Source organism: Sander lucioperca, chromosome 19 (genome assembly GCF_008315115.2).
Source record: "Sander lucioperca isolate FBNREF2018 chromosome 19, SLUC_FBN_1.2, whole genome shotgun sequence".
Classification (NCBI taxonomy): domain Eukaryota; kingdom Metazoa; phylum Chordata; class Actinopteri; order Perciformes; family Percidae; genus Sander; species Sander lucioperca.
This window is the reverse complement of record NC_050191.1, coordinates 8,619,245-8,635,506: the sequence shown is the minus strand read 5'-3', so window position 1 is coordinate 8,635,506 and position 16,262 is coordinate 8,619,245. Positions and strand designations below refer to the sequence as shown.

The 16,262-nt window shown below is 41.9% G+C and overlaps 1 protein-coding gene across 3 annotated transcripts; it reads left to right on the top strand.

The window, feature by feature from the left end:
* The first annotated feature begins 592 nt into the window (after positions 1 to 592).
* Positions 593 to 13,944, top strand: tfap2b (transcription factor AP-2 beta). 3 transcript variants are annotated; one of them, XR_004895939.1, is made up of 8 exons: positions 666 to 728; positions 3,008 to 3,463; positions 5,028 to 5,082; positions 6,379 to 6,598; positions 6,967 to 7,085; positions 7,858 to 7,999; positions 12,850 to 13,255; positions 13,301 to 13,944. XR_004895939.1 is itself a non-coding variant. In XM_031322377.2 (7 exons), the coding sequence occupies exons 1-7, from the start codon at positions 681 to 683 to the stop codon at positions 13,136 to 13,138; spliced, it is 1,329 nt and encodes a 442-aa protein (XP_031178237.1). In that variant the 5' UTR covers positions 593 to 680; the 3' UTR covers positions 13,139 to 13,944. The 3 variants fall into 3 exon arrangements, 2 of the variants coding, with proteins under 2 accessions (XP_031178237.1, XP_031178238.1); XM_031322377.2 differs by having other exon boundaries at positions 593 to 728; positions 12,850 to 13,944; XM_031322378.2 differs by lacking the exon at positions 666 to 728 and adding an exon at positions 2,283 to 2,705 and having other exon boundaries at positions 12,850 to 13,944.
* Positions 13,945 to 16,262: the final 2,318 nt, after the last annotated feature.

Here is a 16,262-nt window from a genome sequence, read left to right as displayed (position 1 = left end):
GAAAACAATGTGAAGGATATGCTTTGGTCCTCTCAGATCTTAGCCCAACTGAACAACCACGGGAGATTTTGGACCAACGAGTTAGACTATGCCCTCCTCTAACACCATCGAAACTGTCCATCCTTCCAGTAAAGATAAACAGACTCAAATCTGTCCGAGAAGGGTTAAAGCTGTTCTGGAGGCTTGTGGTAGACTATTACCTTACATTATTGGCAACATATTTGTCAGGAATATGATTAAGTCCTGGACTTATTTCCATTGTTGTCTCTGATGTTTACACAGTCCACCAACCTTTACCAAGACAGGCATTCAATGTCTGACAGTGAGATATAATAGAAGATTCTCTGAAGTTGTTCAATACACAAACTAGTCATGCTTTTATTTTGGAAATTACAGAGATACACGATTTATTAAGCATGTGTTCCTTGTACCTATTTGCAGTTCCTCATGCTCAGAGATGCTGCTGCTGTCAACACGCCCCATAGCTCTTCTTAACAGTAGTGGAGTCTTAACAGGGGTTCCCCATTCACAAAGCCAGAGAGAGAGAGAGAGAGAGAGAGAGAGAGAGAGAGAGAGAGAGAGAGAGAGAGAGAGAGAGAGAGAGAGAGAGAGAGAGAGAGAGATGAGACATCCCCTCCTCACTTGGCTGCATTCGGTTTACCGACCCAGGAGAAGCGACCATGCTGTGGAAACTAGTTGAGAATGTCAAGTATGAAGATATTTACGAGGTAACGTTATCGTCCATCTGTTTGTGGTGTTGAGGACTTATTAGACATGCTTTGGCGGAATAATGAAGTGTTAAGTTGTGTGAGGTGTTTTGCAGCAGGCTTTAGGCCTGTTATTTTGTGAGGTGGTGACTGTGAATATGAATTGGAGGACATTTCACCACATGACAATTTCATTCAGACAGATGTTTGGCTCATTTGCGCTCAAAAATTGCAAAAGTGTTTAGACTATGTGTTTTGTTTGTGGCTATGGTGTGTGTCCACTCGCTTTTTGGACTATAGAGTCAAACGGAAAATTTGAACATACAGATAAATTGTTGGCTATTTTACCTTTTCTGGAATTCTCACATATGGGATTATACATGAATATGATACGCCACTGCGTTTTTTTGAGCACATTCATGTTTAAAAGCAACCTAAAACTTAAGATTATTTTGAATAATTTTAGCTGTGTAAAAAAAAAAAAAAAAAATCTCTAAAAAGATATTGAGAAAAAGACAAGTGATGCTGCTGCAAAAATAGGCAATGTATAAATAGTCGAATTGCAAGTTAATGGTTTATTTTAGATTTTAAATTACTGCAAAAGAAACATAACAGATACACGCTGGGTCAATGGAAGGTGATAATGTGCCAGAATTATGTAAATCATTTGGCTTTGATCCCAGAACAATATTTTTTTTTTTAAACGAGCGAGGGGAGAGGGGAAGGGGAGAAATACCGCAGCGCGCGGGGGCGAAATGATGCTCCGATCATGCTCCGGCTCGCGCTGAATGGGCTCGAGCACAAAGCACCCGAAGAAAGGGCATCTCGCGAGGCCCCTCGGCTCAGCCCGGTGGGAAACCCTTGTCTCGTGCCGCACATGGCTTTTCTCCCACGGCTAGAGGAAGGGGAGGCTATACTGTTGTTAAACAAGTCATCCAAGAGGGCGAAGAGGGGCCGGTAATGTCACAATATAAAGTTTAATCACTTCTTTTGACTCGTGACAGCATTCACATGAGCCCCTCGTGCGCCCTGTAGTGTCTCGGGTGTGTTTTTTTTAGTAGGCTAATAAAAGGCAGCTGCAACACTGCATGAGCCACCGCTTATTCACTGTGTATTCTTCAGTGGGTGAGTGTTGTGTTGGCTGGCTGAAGTTTAGGTTAAATGTCTTGGAGTGACCGGATAAAAATCTTAAAATGTGTGTGCAAGTAGCCTATTTTGTGTCTGTGCGTAAAAGTAGACTTTTTTTTTTTTCTTCTTCTTTTACTTTGGAACCCTTTTCTATATCGCCTTTCATCGGCACGAGGCTGTTGACCCTGGTGGTATTAGTGTCATGTTGACCCAGTGAGATTTACAGCAAACCCTGTTCGCATTGTAATCCACCAACTTGATTTATGTTGGTTTTTATAACGTCAAAGTCTGTTTGCGCAGACATGGTTTGTGCAAACGTGTCTCAATATAAGAGAACGTGTGTATATTCTGCATCAGATATTGCTTATAAAAAGGCCCCCAAAGTGCGTATTTTTTTTTTTTTTTTGATGGGGGAATTCCTCACGGGTCTCGTCACCCTGTTCGCTTTCTCCTGTGAGAGAGAGTCCTCTTTCTATCTCCTGCTGTTCGCGCGTCGTTTCGGCTCTCCACGGAATTTAAACGTCACTCACGGTTGCGCGAGAGGCTTCACGCTCCATGTGTCGCCAGTCCCCTGCCTCGCGCACATTAATATTCCTGTAAGTCTCAGTCATGAATAACAATTACACCGTATACCGGGGCTAGAGGCGGGCGCTCGGTGCTCACACTCAGAGCGGCGGCAGCTCTGGGCGGAGGAAGGTTCTTCATGTAGACCTGGTCGTGCCTGCAGATACAAACGCGCTGCCTTTACCTGGAATGAGTTAAGGCTATCTTGGCTCAACACTATCTTTAACATCTTGCTGTTTTACCGTAAGCCCGCTCGTCACACCAACAGAGGGTTTACAAATGTTAGTTCACTCCTACTCCACTGCGGTGAGTTTCCTTCCTTCACAATGTCCTATTTCAGAATTTATTTTGCAAATGGTGAATCCGTAGACATTGCTTTATGTTTTCGTTCTGAGACATTTTAAAATTAGGCTATGGCATTTTCCCTCCAGGCTCGTACATGCTTTTTATTCAGGAGATTCCGCTACTTTGGCTACATCCCCAGGGGCGATCTACTCTAATAAATGCAGCATGATCCTGGGCCTCCATATGGTTTTTATTTCGTTAAAATGTGGTTGCAATTCTGCAAGGAGTTAATTTGTTCTGTTCTTCTCTGCACCCTCTTCAAGGACCGGCATGACGGTGTCTCGAGCCACAGCTCGCGCCTGTCCCAGCTGGGCTCGGTATCGCATGCGGGTCCCTACTCCAGCGCGCCACCGCTGTCTCATGCGCCCTCGTCGGACTTCCAGCCTCCGTACTTTCCGCCACCGTACCAGCCGCTTGCTCACTACCAGAGCCAGGACCCGTACTCCCACGTCAGCGATCCGTATTCCCTGAACTCCCTGCACCAGAGCCAGCAGAGCGCATGGGGGGCGCGGCAGCGACAGGACGCCGGGGAGCGGATGGATAGCTCCGCTCTGTTGGCGCAACCTCGGGCCTCGCTGCCTCAGCTGTCCGGGCTGGACCCACGGCGGGACTACGGTGTGCGGCGGCCTGATGTGCTGCTGCACTCCGCTCACCCGGGACTGGAGCCCGGTATGGGCGACGGACTGCTGCACGGGCTGCATGGTATGGAAGATGTTCAGGTGAGTCAAAGAACACAGCTGAGATTCATGGAGGTTAAAGTGCATGTTATATATTTTCCAGTGCCAGGTCTAATTTTTTTTTTTGTTTCGTTAGTTTTTTTTTGAAAAGTTATTTTAAAGATATTGGATATATCCGAGAAAGGTAAAAGGTAAAACTGCAAGTCAAAGAGCACCGTGTACAAAATGCAGAATATGCCAGTGCAATTATATTACAGTTTACTGTATATTATCTCAATAGCACATATAAAATATTTTCAATTTAGTCATGAATTTACCATTCCCATTTACAGTAAAGCACTATGCTATTTAACTAAAACAAACATTTATATTTAGTTAGTTTGGATGGCATAAAATACTACAAAATTAAAATAAAGAAAATTAAGACAATTGTAGTGGAAGAAATGGATTGGTAATGGTTGACAGTTGTCTTCTTTATTGTCTCTGTGCCTTTAGAGTTAAGGTCAGTGAACTCAGAGCAGCTCCCTCAGGGCTGGACTCCCAGCAGCTGTAGCCTAAACACAAATGGCCCACAGCTAAGAGAGCTGAGACATCTTCTTTGATGAGAAGATGCTGATGTGTGGAATAATTCACAAACTGCTGCATGGAGCTCAAATGTTGCTTCTGTGAATTCAAATTCACCTTCATTATCTGCCATACTGATTTGTAGATATTTCTGCAGAAGATGCTGCAATATTTACTTTGTTGTGTAGAAAAATTGCACTTGTGTTTTTTTTTTTTTTTTTTTTTTTAACTATCCAACTGTGTCTACACATTTTATTTTAAAATGTATATGGAGTATTTTTTATTATTATTATTATCAAATCCAAACTATTAATATGGACTCAGGGTCCAGATGAAAGACAATAATGACATTGAACAAATTGCATACAAAAGCGTTACATCCATGCTCATACTATTGCTCTTACTGGATTTATAGAATTGACAGGCTGTCATTTTTGTTTTAAGGGATAATACAGACGTGTCTTCTTGCTGCCAAGATACAAAATACACAAAGCCAGCTACCAAAGACCTGGTGAAATAGACTTATAGTCAGCTGTGTAGGATTTCATCTTCCTCTGGTTTCCCCTCAGGGCACAACCATCACGAATTGTTTGCCATTTAACCTCCACATTAGATTCTCATTTCTGGCTTTCCGTATTTGTGTCATGCATTTATTTACCCCATATAAATTTGTTTTAACAAGTTCTATTTTTTTTTCATACGAGCGTGCAGCACTGATGACAGCAGCAGGTCTATTCAACGAGGAATTTCTCTCGCAGGATGATGAATGAATGAGATTTGATGAATGAGGCTTTACATTTGTGTGAACAGCTTCTCGAGTCACATCATGATGAATAAAAAGATGGACTGGATTATAAATCTGATTTGTTTGCTCTGTGGAAACAAACACATATAGGCCTACATGCCCCTGCTTTTCGAGACCTGAAATGAATCCTGCAGGATTTTGTGGGGTGGAAAAGTTGAAAACATGCTCGGGTTATTACAGTGTGGATCTTCTTGTTTAAAGCATACGACAATGATTTGTATATCTTGCTTCTAACAGACCATTGACGACACAAACGGAACGAGCATCCTGGATCAATCAGTAATTAAGAAAGGTAACGCGCGCGCACACACACACACACACACACACACACACACACACACACACCTCTGTGCTCTCTGCCAACAGTCCGACTAACGACAAGATTTGATAGCCTACAAATAAATATAGCTAGCCTTAAAAAAACAAACAGTTTTGGCTATGATCGTAAACGTGCCAGTTTATCTCTTTATAAGTAGCTAAGCTCATCAGGGCGATGAATACTAATATACTAATAATACTAACTGATACTAACTGTACAGTTAGTATCAGTTGATGAAACTAACGATCACCATGATTGTATCATTTATTTTCTTTCGCAGGGTCCAAAATTAGCACCATCTACCAGCCAAATGCTGGTAAAATATGCAAGTGGCTGGTAGATTTGCTTCACTCACCAGCCAATAACCAGTGGTAATCTATTGGGTACTGACAACATTTGAACATTCACTAGCCATTTGGCTGGTGGACAAAAAAGCTAATTTTGGACCCAAGCTATATGTGCTATCAATAATGATTTATGGTACGTAGAACTACAATCTCGCTCATAAAAAAAAAAGGGCACGACTTGGATCTAAACTGGACATGTTTTAGACTGTTGAGGTTGCTCCCTGGTCCATGCAGGCGCATCTGGTTTTTTGGGGTGTCCAGGACTATACCTGGTTAACGATCCCGGTATATTGACTACAACAGGCAGTGTGTCGCTGACAGGCTGCCATGCTGGCGCCCTGATGATGTGCGGTGATTTAGTTACGGGGTGTTGAGTGACTGAGCTCCCCGCGGGGCATTTAAGCCGCTGATGTAATAAATGGCACCGCTCACGGAGATCTCGTGAGCTCGTTTAGAGCTAATCTGCGGTATTATCCCCCGCGGAGCCATCAAAACCCCCTCGCACTGGCCCCTACGCATGCATGCACGAGGCTGGCTGCTGCTTCTTCTTTTTCTTTGACGCCATTAGCGCGAGCATTAACACGCGGGATGAAGGAGCATCCAGTGCTGCCGGTGGGAGTTAAACCGGCCGTGGAGAAAAGACGGGGAGGTGGTTAATGTGATTTGAGAGCGCGAGCCAATCAACAATCGATAATATTGTAATGAGAATGTCGCGCGACATTAAATAACAGTAAATGCCCGGCGCGTGGGCGCTTCATTAGGCCAGGGCCGCCCTCTGAGCGCGCGTGGTCTCACACACACTGAACAAAGTTTGACAGAAGAGATTTAAAAGATGAAAAACTTGAGTATCAGGATGCATCCTCTTGTATTTTAGAGACATGTTTATGTAAGAGAGCCACTCACATCGCCTCTCCTCTTTCAGTTCCCATGCCACACAAGAACATGGCCTCTCTGATGGCCGGCAAGGACGGCCTGATCGGGGGAATCACCGTCAACATTAACGAGGTGTTCTGCTCGGTACCGGGCCGCCTGTCGCTGCTCAGCTCCACCTCCAAGTACAAAGTGACCGTAGGGGAGGTGCAGAGGAGACTGTCCCCGCCCGAGTGCCTCAACGCCTCCCTGTTGGGGGGCGTGTTGAGAAGGTACGACTGCAGCCTTCACGCAGGAATAAGATGCAGGTCTATACAAGCTTGTGGCTCGTTAAATATGCAGGGGATCTATTAATTAAACCCTGAGTATAAAAAAAAAGGCCTCTGTATATGTGCCACTTAACTCACAGATTCTACTTAACATTAATAAAATCTCTGGAGACAAAAAGCTGATGACTACTGCTTAATAAAGTTCCCAAACTTGGAAGCGAATAATGGTCATTTATTTATATAATGCTCTGTGAGAGGATTCTTGTAATATTATATTAAAAAAAAAGTATTTCTTAATATATGTGCCCTAGTTTTTTTTGTTTTTTTTTTATTGTGCAATTAACATGAATTGGTTCCATTTGTTTCTACAGAGCAAAGTCCAAAAACGGTGGGAAATGTCTGAGAGAAAAGCTGGAGAAGATTGGACTCAATTTACCTGCAGGAAGACGCAAAGCTGCCAATGTCACATTACTAACATCTCTTGTAGAAGGTGATATACAGATACTACTACTACAGACATATACTAACATGTTATTTGCTCCCTATGACAACGATTTCAACATCACCAACTGTCAACAAAATGACAATGACCATGTATTTATAGAATGGCTGAAAGAATATAATGTCAGCATTATGAATATTCAATATTGAAGTAGAGGAGGACTGTGGTTGCTGATTTAGAATAAATGATTCATTGGTTAAAGGCTAGGTTTGGGCCTATGTTGTAGGCTACGCCAGCATTTGGCTACAAGTTGTGGCCTCTATTTTCCATATATGCCTCGCTTCTCATACATATAGCCCACTATTTTATTGCCCATCAATTTGGTAATTTTTAAGACAACCAGGTAATATAAGGAGAATTTTTCTTTCTACATTTTTAAAATGTAAGAGGTCATCAGACATTTTGTAGACTTTTTTGGAACTGCGTCTACATTTTTGGTTTCGTTCAAAAAGCTCTCTTTTTCTCGAACACCAGGTCATTATAACCTACCGTTAATTTCCACAATACAACTGAACAATTTGACCACTTTCTATTGTTTTTGCATCAGCTGGGAGGACGTACAGCCGAGGGGGCGTTGGTGCGTAAAAGAATAACGTCGTCTCAGTTTTAACAAATCGGTAGGCCTATACCCAAGAAATGGCTTAACAAAAATAGAAAAAGAAACACGTGAGAGTGTACAGGTCGGTTTTTGTGTGGCGGGGTTATTGTTTGTCTCTATTATATTTACATTGACTGTAACCGCACCTCTACTGTCCCCCAGGTGAAGCCGTCCACCTGGCCCGGGATTTCGGTTACATCTGCGAGACGGAGTTTCCCACCAAAGCCGTGAGCGAGTACCTCAACCGGCAGCACGCGGACCCCAACGAGCTGCACACGCGGAAAAACATGCTGCTGGCGACAAAGTGAGTTTGATGGACCGTTTGATTAGATTGTGTTCCCTCATATAGGGTGTTGTCTGTCATAGAATATGACTATATATATATATATATGCATGTCTGCAGTGTAGGGCGATGATACCGGTGGTAATGACATTATACCCGATGGCTAGCTGTAGTTTAAATCATATGAAATGAGCAATTTAGGTATTTAAACACATTCAACCACAGCACAGCATCATGGAGAATAACAGTACAAATGTCAGGGCCCTGATACAATACCATCTGTCTGTCAGCACAGAGGTATGTGAGAACAAAGTGCTTGGTGAAGAGGGAGATAGTGATTTTATTTTATTCAATAAACATCACAAAAGAAACCTTTACATAAACATCCAGTCAGTCTGGAGATATTTCCCAGTTCAGACAGACTGTCTACAGCAGATGTTCCCCTAATGTCCCAAAGTTCCACAACAGGCATATATTTATGGCTGAGAATCTCCCTGTTTGACAAAGTTTACAGTTCCAGGGTGCCACTTTGAATTGCATAACTGTCACACATACAGGGTGAAAAACAGGCCATTCTTTTTCTGCAAGTAGTTACATGTCTGATGAATTAAATTACTGTAAAATTAAACTCTCCCTCATTTTCCTAGGGCCTCTGTGGCCCCTCTTGAGGACACCCTGAGGGTGCAAACCTCTCCTGTAGCGTCTGTGCATCACTCTAAATCACACACAGTCCATTTTGCCACAGTGAACATGGCATTGACATTTAAAAAGGAGAGTGAGTTTTTCTTAATGAAACGCATCAAACTCGATATGGATCTAACCTGTAGTGAAATGGCTGATTGGAAAATTGCCACACTGAAAAATGAGGCCAGTTAAATTCAATTTAGAAATGAGCAGAAATCCGCATTAAAGTCAAGAATCTTATAGTGACTAAACAAAAGTAGCAAGGCATTCATTTTCGCCACCTAAATAACCTTTAGCTTACATGAACACTTTAATGTGCAGCTCACAGACATTATTAAATACGAGCTCTGAGGTTGCTAGTGTATGTTTGACCTCTGCTTCTGGGCTTAGAAGTGATTCGTTTTACTGGTACTCCTCGTAAAAGTTACTTATATTAATCCATTTGTTATGGCCGTTAAGCTGTGGAATTGAATCCAGGATCTTCTGATTACTTCCAGCAAGCGAGCAACACAGATTTTCTTTAAAGAAACCAGGGTAGGAGAGGTGATGTGGATGTATTAATGTGGATTCAATCATAGAATTACTTCGGATTTTTGCCTATTTTTACAATGACCAAAAAAAGCCTTTTGCCAACTAATGAGTAGTCCTGTTCTATGTCCGTTTATTCCCCTGAATGAGGTTTCTAGATGAAAAGGAGCTGTAAACAATCAAAGATCCCTTCAGGAAGCTTGTATTTTGTAGCTTGCATAAATAGTGCTGTGTGCTGGCCTGCACTGCATAAACCATCTGCCTGTGTGTGAGTGTGAGTGTGTGTGTGTGTGTGTGTGTGTGTGTGTGTGTGTGTGTGTGTATATGTGCATCCCAATGTACTCAGTATGTATGGTGTGTTCGGTGGTGGATGTTTGATACTCAGATTCAAACCTGTTCCAATACTGAGCGTCGGGTGCTGCCTGTTAGAAATTCATTATTTAGCAGTGAAGTGTTTCAAGTCGTCAGAAAACAACAGCCTGAGCCATGAGTGTAGCCCGGGGTGGCGGCTTCTCCTCTCTACTCCCCTAACCCCAGCTGGGCTCGGCCTGCACAGCCTGTCACTCATTTGCTGGAGCTCTGCCCTTAGGCCGCTTGCAGGGTGTGTGTATGTGCGGTTGTGTGTGTACGTGCATGGGGCGTGCAAGTACAAATCTAAGGGAAAGAGAGAGCGAGAGAAAGGTCTCTTGAATATAAAATGTGGGCCTAAAACCAGAGGATGATCGCGGCCAGGTTGTCTCAGGGGGTAGAGCAGGCGCACATGTATTTAGAGGTTTATGCCTCGATGCAGAGGTCCAGGGTTCGACTCCGGCCTGTGACGATTTCCTACATGTCTTCCCCCTCTCTATTCCCTTTCTCACCTGTCCTGTCCATTAAAGGTGGAAAAGCCCAAAAAAATAATCTTAAAAAAAAAAAAGAAAACAGAGGATGATTTGCTGAAATTTAACAAGAAGAACAAGGTGAAGACGTGGTTTTCTTTTACTGTTGCATTTTTTCACATGTGAAGTATGAAGATCCATTTGATGACCTCTTGTCTTAAATTACATATTAACAGTTAAAGATTGGCTCTTAATGTGGAGGCCTCAAACCATACAACTTTTCTTGCGCTAGTATTAGTTTCACTTCATTTTCCAGACTTCAAGGGCTAGTGTTTCTGTACAATGTTCAAATCTGTGCGATTGGCTTTTTTGTATTTTATTTTCTCAGTGCATTTTGCAGTTACGGTATTGTGGCAAAATATTTTTCTCATTCTAGAAGATAATTTGTCAAACATAAATGATGTCATATTGACATTTAAGGCTGAGAGGGTGTCTAAGAGAGAGTCTTATCTAAAGCATCAATAAACAGTTTTTGGTGTCAAGCCTTCCAAATCGAAGAAAGAGCTTTGTTTTAGATTTTGAAGAAACAAAAAGATAAAAAACTTCTTTACAGATTCACAGACGGTAGCTTCAGCCAGAACATGTTTTTAGGGAATTAAAGAGCCGTCACACCCAAAACTCTTGCTCTCTCGGCGCTGCCACTCTGTCCAGGTAAAAGCATACTGCAGCAGCTGATTGCATCAAGTTCATTCTTTATTTTATGTTTTTTAAAAGCATTTTGGAAATTACAAAATAAAACAGAGGTAAACAGAGACAAGTTGAAAGAAAGTGCGCTACGCTCCATTGCAAAATAAGCCTTGGAATGCACTGAACATCACTTAAAAGGGGTTAAATAAGTATTATAATTAAGTATCAGAGGGACTGTTTTCCTTTGGGATAGATTGTGTCATATGAGCTGCTAAAGGGAAGTTACAAATACAATAGAGTAAACACATTCATTTTCTCTTGTGAATATCCTGATTTGGCACACAACATTTAGAGAGGCCGTAGTGTTTAGTTTTAGGAATGGTCGTACTGTGGCAGCAGGTGGTCAGTTTGCACCACGTGGCTGAGGGAGAGTTGTTTGACAGTGTAAACCTGGTTTACCACCTTAAATCTGGTCATGGTTGCACAACACTGGTGCACCAAGCTTTTGCTTCAGTTGCCCTCCCAGTGAATAGGTGGGTGGGGTCATCCTGTCTTCAGGAGCAGCTAAACCGTCAGAAAGAAAGGTATCAGTCTGGGTTTCAGTTAGGGCTGCACGATACGAGGACAATATGCGGTAATGTTGTTGAATATCGCGATAAAGCTATTACTTGCGATAAATACACATATTACAATGTACTCAGTTCTGCATTTCTGCTGCTTTTAGTATTCTAATAAAATACAACAAAGTGCTAGTTGAATTTAAAACATTTCTAACATCTTTTATTGAACAAACTGATCATTGAATATAAAAAGCACCACTAAAACAGAATATGTTACATTTTAATGTGCAGTTTTCTACTGATATTTTCTTTTAAGTAACACAAAAAACCTATGAGTGTCTATCGCGATATGTCGCAGCCTTTCGCGATGTGTTTATTGCGGCAGCTGATATTGCGATGACGATAAAGAAACGATATATTGTGCAGCCCTAGTTTCAGTGATGGTCAGAATGTTGTTTTATACTCTTTCCCAGCCTAACAAGAATACTGTTCTATAGGTGAATCACTGCTCTGCTTTTATTATCCACTAAACTACTGCAACAATTTATTGCAAATATGCTAAATGTGCTGTGCATTTAGACAGCAGAGCACTTTTGGTTAACACAAGCTAGTTGTTTTTCCACAGGACATGACATGTCCAAAAAATAAGATGCTACTTTCCTTCAGTTCAGTTAAAGCACCAAAGAACTATAAGATTGTTAACGTAAGTTTCAGTGCTCTGTAAGATTTGTTTGTTTTTTTGTAAAGATTATTTTTTTGGGCATTTTTAGACCTTTATTTATATAGGACAGCTGAAGACATGAAAGGGGGGAGAGAGGGGGAATGACATGGATGGGCTGTGGGGTGGAGTCGAACCTGCGGCCACTGCGTCGAGGAGCAAACCTCTATGTATGGGCGCCTGCTCTACCAGGTGAGCTACCCAGGCGCCCTGTTTGTTTATTAATAATACTGTTGGTTGTATTCAGTTTTCAGGCATCTTTGCAGGGACATCTGCAACTAATGCTGCAAAATACCCTCACTGTCTTCCCTTGAGGCTGTTTCACCACAAAGGCATCTCAGTAAGATGTTGGTGGTGGTTCATTTGGGTGCATTTACTGAGCTTTTAAACTAGGCAGCGGATGCACACATTGTATACCGTTTTGGTGACAGGGTCGGTATTGATAGGCATTTTAGTTCTAATTGGATATTGTTGCTCTGATATTCTGCTATTTGATTATTTGTAAATGTAATTTCCCTTTGGGGATTAATAAAATCTCATCTTCTTTACATATTGACTGCAGGCAACTTAGAGATGTTTTGGTCATGTTACACACAAGTATGCATGATTCTGTTGCATTAGCAGGTGCAGTAGAGTGGTAAGTTATAGAATATTAGTTTTCAGAGAGTTTCTATCTTGTTGTCAAAATTCTGTGTCACCCTGTCCACTAATTACACTTAGAAACAATGGAAAAGAGGTTTCTCATGTTTGGAAAACAATACAATTATACTGAATACTGCCACTGAATGTCCACTATCAGCAGTATTACTATTTTTGGGGAAACCCATAAGACGAGGCAGAGTTCCCTCTTGATGTGTTGTGTCTTCTCCCCTGCAGACAGCTGTGTAAGGAGTTCACAGACCTACTGGCCCAGGATAGGACTCCCCTGGGCAACTCCAGGCCCAGCCCCATCCTGGAGCCCGGCATCCAGAGCTGCCTCTCCCACTTCTCCTTCATCACGCACGGCTTCGGCTCACCTGCCATCTGCGCAGCGCTCACCACTCTCCAGAACTACCTCAACGAGGCTCTCAAAGGACTCGACAAGATGTTTCTTAACAACCCTCCCAACAACCGGCACGGGGACGGCGGCAACAAGGCCGACAAAGAGGAGAAACAGCGGAAATGAAGCCTTGGGGGGGGGGCGCTGACGGAGAGCTGAACGGGAGGCAGACACACAGACAGAGGCGTTACACCGTTACTTCTAGCTTTACACCACTGCCACTGATCTGCCACACACAGGGCTGTGGAGGAGGAGGAGGAGGAGGAGGAAGAGGAGGAGGAGGAGGAGGAGGAGGAGGAGGAAGGCTTGGTAGAGAGAAAAAGGCAGAGGAAGACACCTGTGGGCCAGTGTCAGAGAGCACAGAGGGATGTTTCATCTGTGTTACGTTCTTTTCATTCCCCTGAGGACATGATGGTTACTGTGTTACATCCATTTCGCTCTGCCTGCCTGCATCCTGTGAGACTGAGATGCAGTGAGAAGCCAACAAACATTATGTGTGTGTGTGTGTGTGTGTTTGTGTGTGTGTGTGTGTGTGTGTGTGTGCCTGAGTGTGCGTGCGCTTGTGTTTGTCCTCACGCAAAAAAAGCATTGTCGGTATGAAGATTGCGTGATAAGCACTCTATCTGTGAAACAGGTTTGTCTGGTTACTTAATGCAAGTATGAGGGAGGGTGTTAATTTATGTGTGTAAATATTTATTTATATTAATTTAAATGGATGGTTGTGTAAATAGGTGCACCAGCTATTTTGGAGTAGGCCTATTTATCTGTGATTTGACCTTTGTGAGCCGCTGTGTGGGGGTGGGGGGGCTCATCCAGTGTTTTTCTGTTCTTATAGAGCTGTTGTCATGGTGCTGATGATGGGTAGACATGCTTCTAATTGTCCAGTGATTTCATTTCTATCACATTGATAATAAACCATGTGTTTTATTATGCGAGGTGTGCAGCCTGCGCCTTTTCTCCACTGAGTCCCACTAAGGATTGGGGGGGGGGGGGGGGCAGAGTCACTTTTAGTTCAATCCATTTAAAATGTAAAACATGATATATTCTTTAGCTGATGTCAGAGCATTTATCTTTACTTATTTACTTTGATATTAATGAACATTTGCAAGCTAATAGTTTACATCTGGGGGGTTAAAAAGAAAATGCAACTTTCTGAATGACTGAAATTAGAGTTGGCCCCAACACTAATCCTGTTATTCTGGAATATTCAATGTAATGGTTCAGATTCACAGGCCGGGCATCGTCAGCTTGCTCTAAATGAAATGTGGGTTTCCTGTTTAACAACCGCTGTCTGTTTATCACAACAGAAATGTCTCACTGTTTAGGTACCAGTGGAAAAAAATAAATAAATTAAGATCTAATTAATAGGCCAACGACGGCATTAAAGAAAACCATTACATTTAATTTTACTTTTCATTTAAACTAATTATTCGCTGCAGCAGACAGTACATTTCCGATCACTGTGAAGACATGGTACAATAAATAAACAGAGCTAAGAATTTGTATTTTAGATATTTATTATAAAAATCAACTCAGTTTAATCATCAGCCTGAAGTAGGTAAGGCATAATCTAGCCCTTCATTTTCCGGCAGGGAGGAAAATATGTGGAAGACGTAAAGAAATTTAAAGGCACAACCTTTGATATCAATGTAAATAAAAAAAATAAATAATCCCACCACCAAAACTGCAAACACAGAATTGGAGTCGCATTGATTAACGGGACAATACATGGACCGGACACAATTAAATCTGAGTCATTATTGTTTTCTGGTGCTATTAAGGCTCGTTAACCTTAATGTTTCCAAGAACAAGAGTAAAACAGCTCTTATATACAGTGACCATCACTCAGTATATCACTCAGAGTATATTCCATGTTTAAGTCAAAGTTTACAGTTGTATACTTTCCCAAAGTTGTAGTTTATAAGGTCAAAAATAGCTAAACGGTCCTTTAATTGGCCTATATTTAGCCTAGTTATTGCTGACATGCTTCATTATAATGACATTGTTTATGGCATGTAGTCCAAGATTAAAATGAACAAATAATAATAATACTGATAATAATTAAATAATAATAATATTGTTTTAATACAGCTTTGTAAGGTTCAAAATATTGTCTAGAGTCTTTATAGCTTATTGCAAAGCCTCTGAAATGAACGAATACACACACACACACACACACACACACACACACACACAAATGATGTATGCTGCCTTATTCCAAGGAGATAATTGGCTGTATTTTTCGGCCAGTGAGGCCCTCGTTTCAGAGAGGCTTCTCTCTCTCGCACGCGCGCGGGGGGAATAGAATCGTGCCTCGCGGGCCCGCTTCTGCGGTGGGGATCTACTGCCGGTGTGCTAATGACGGGAGAGCGCGAGAGACACGAAAAAGTAGAGAGACAGAGAGAAAGCTAATGAGAAAGAGAGACGGAGAGAAAGAAAATAGGAAGCTTGAGAGGAGGGGAGAGAGAGAGAGAGGGAAAGTGTCCCGCGGGCTCAGTGTGACCCGTGGAGTGGAACGCCGCGTGACGCAGGTGCGGAGTTCAGCACCCGCATGTCCGCGAGCGATTCTCGCTCAACAAAGACAGGAAGCTGCTGAGCATCAGTGGCTACAACAACGACAGGTTGGCTGGAACAATAAACAAACAAGCCAAAGAAAACAAATCAACAAACACGGAAGAGAGAAAAAAAAACGAGGTTTTAACTTCAATCAGGCAGCATCCGTTCATTAAGAGGACGAGTGACACTGTCGATTTAAATATTACAAAGGCACTCAATGTAACTGAATGAACATTTAATGTTGGCATAGACTTATGAGGATTAATCAACTGACTGAAATATGTCAATCAATGCTTCAAAAACGGTGTAAAAAACAGGAATATATAATACAATGTTATTCTAGTTTAGGAATTACAAACTTATACTAATATATTGGTATACACACCAGAAAAAAAACTTGTATAAGTCTGTCAGACAATATGTAGCTCTCAGTGTCAATCAGATGCAGTGAAAACCTTTTTTTTCCTTCTTTAAAAAAAACTTATATGGAAGAAATCACCATATGCAAAAAAAAAAAAAAAAAAAAGGGAACGAATAAATTAAACAAACTTAATGCAGCAAGTGGTGCACTGATTCAGCGGGGTGATAGGGACAATGATGGATACTGGGGTGTGTAGAAGATTTTAGTTTTTCTAACTGAAAAAAAAAAAAACAGCTAATCCTAACCTTATTTAAGCTTAATACAATAATGAAA

Excerpts from the sequence above, each read along its gene's own strand:
- tfap2b (XM_031322377.2), top strand. The coding sequence starts at position 681 with ATGCTGTGGAAACTAGTTGAGAATGTCAAGTATGAAGATATTTACGAG. Across the intron at positions 3,464-5,027 it reads ATGGTATGGAAGATGTTCAG|ACCATTGACGACACAAACGG; the intron begins GTGAGTCAAAGA and ends TGCTTCTAACAG. Across the intron at positions 8,000-12,849 it reads AACATGCTGCTGGCGACAAA|ACAGCTGTGTAAGGAGTTCA; the intron begins GTGAGTTTGATG and ends TCTCCCCTGCAG.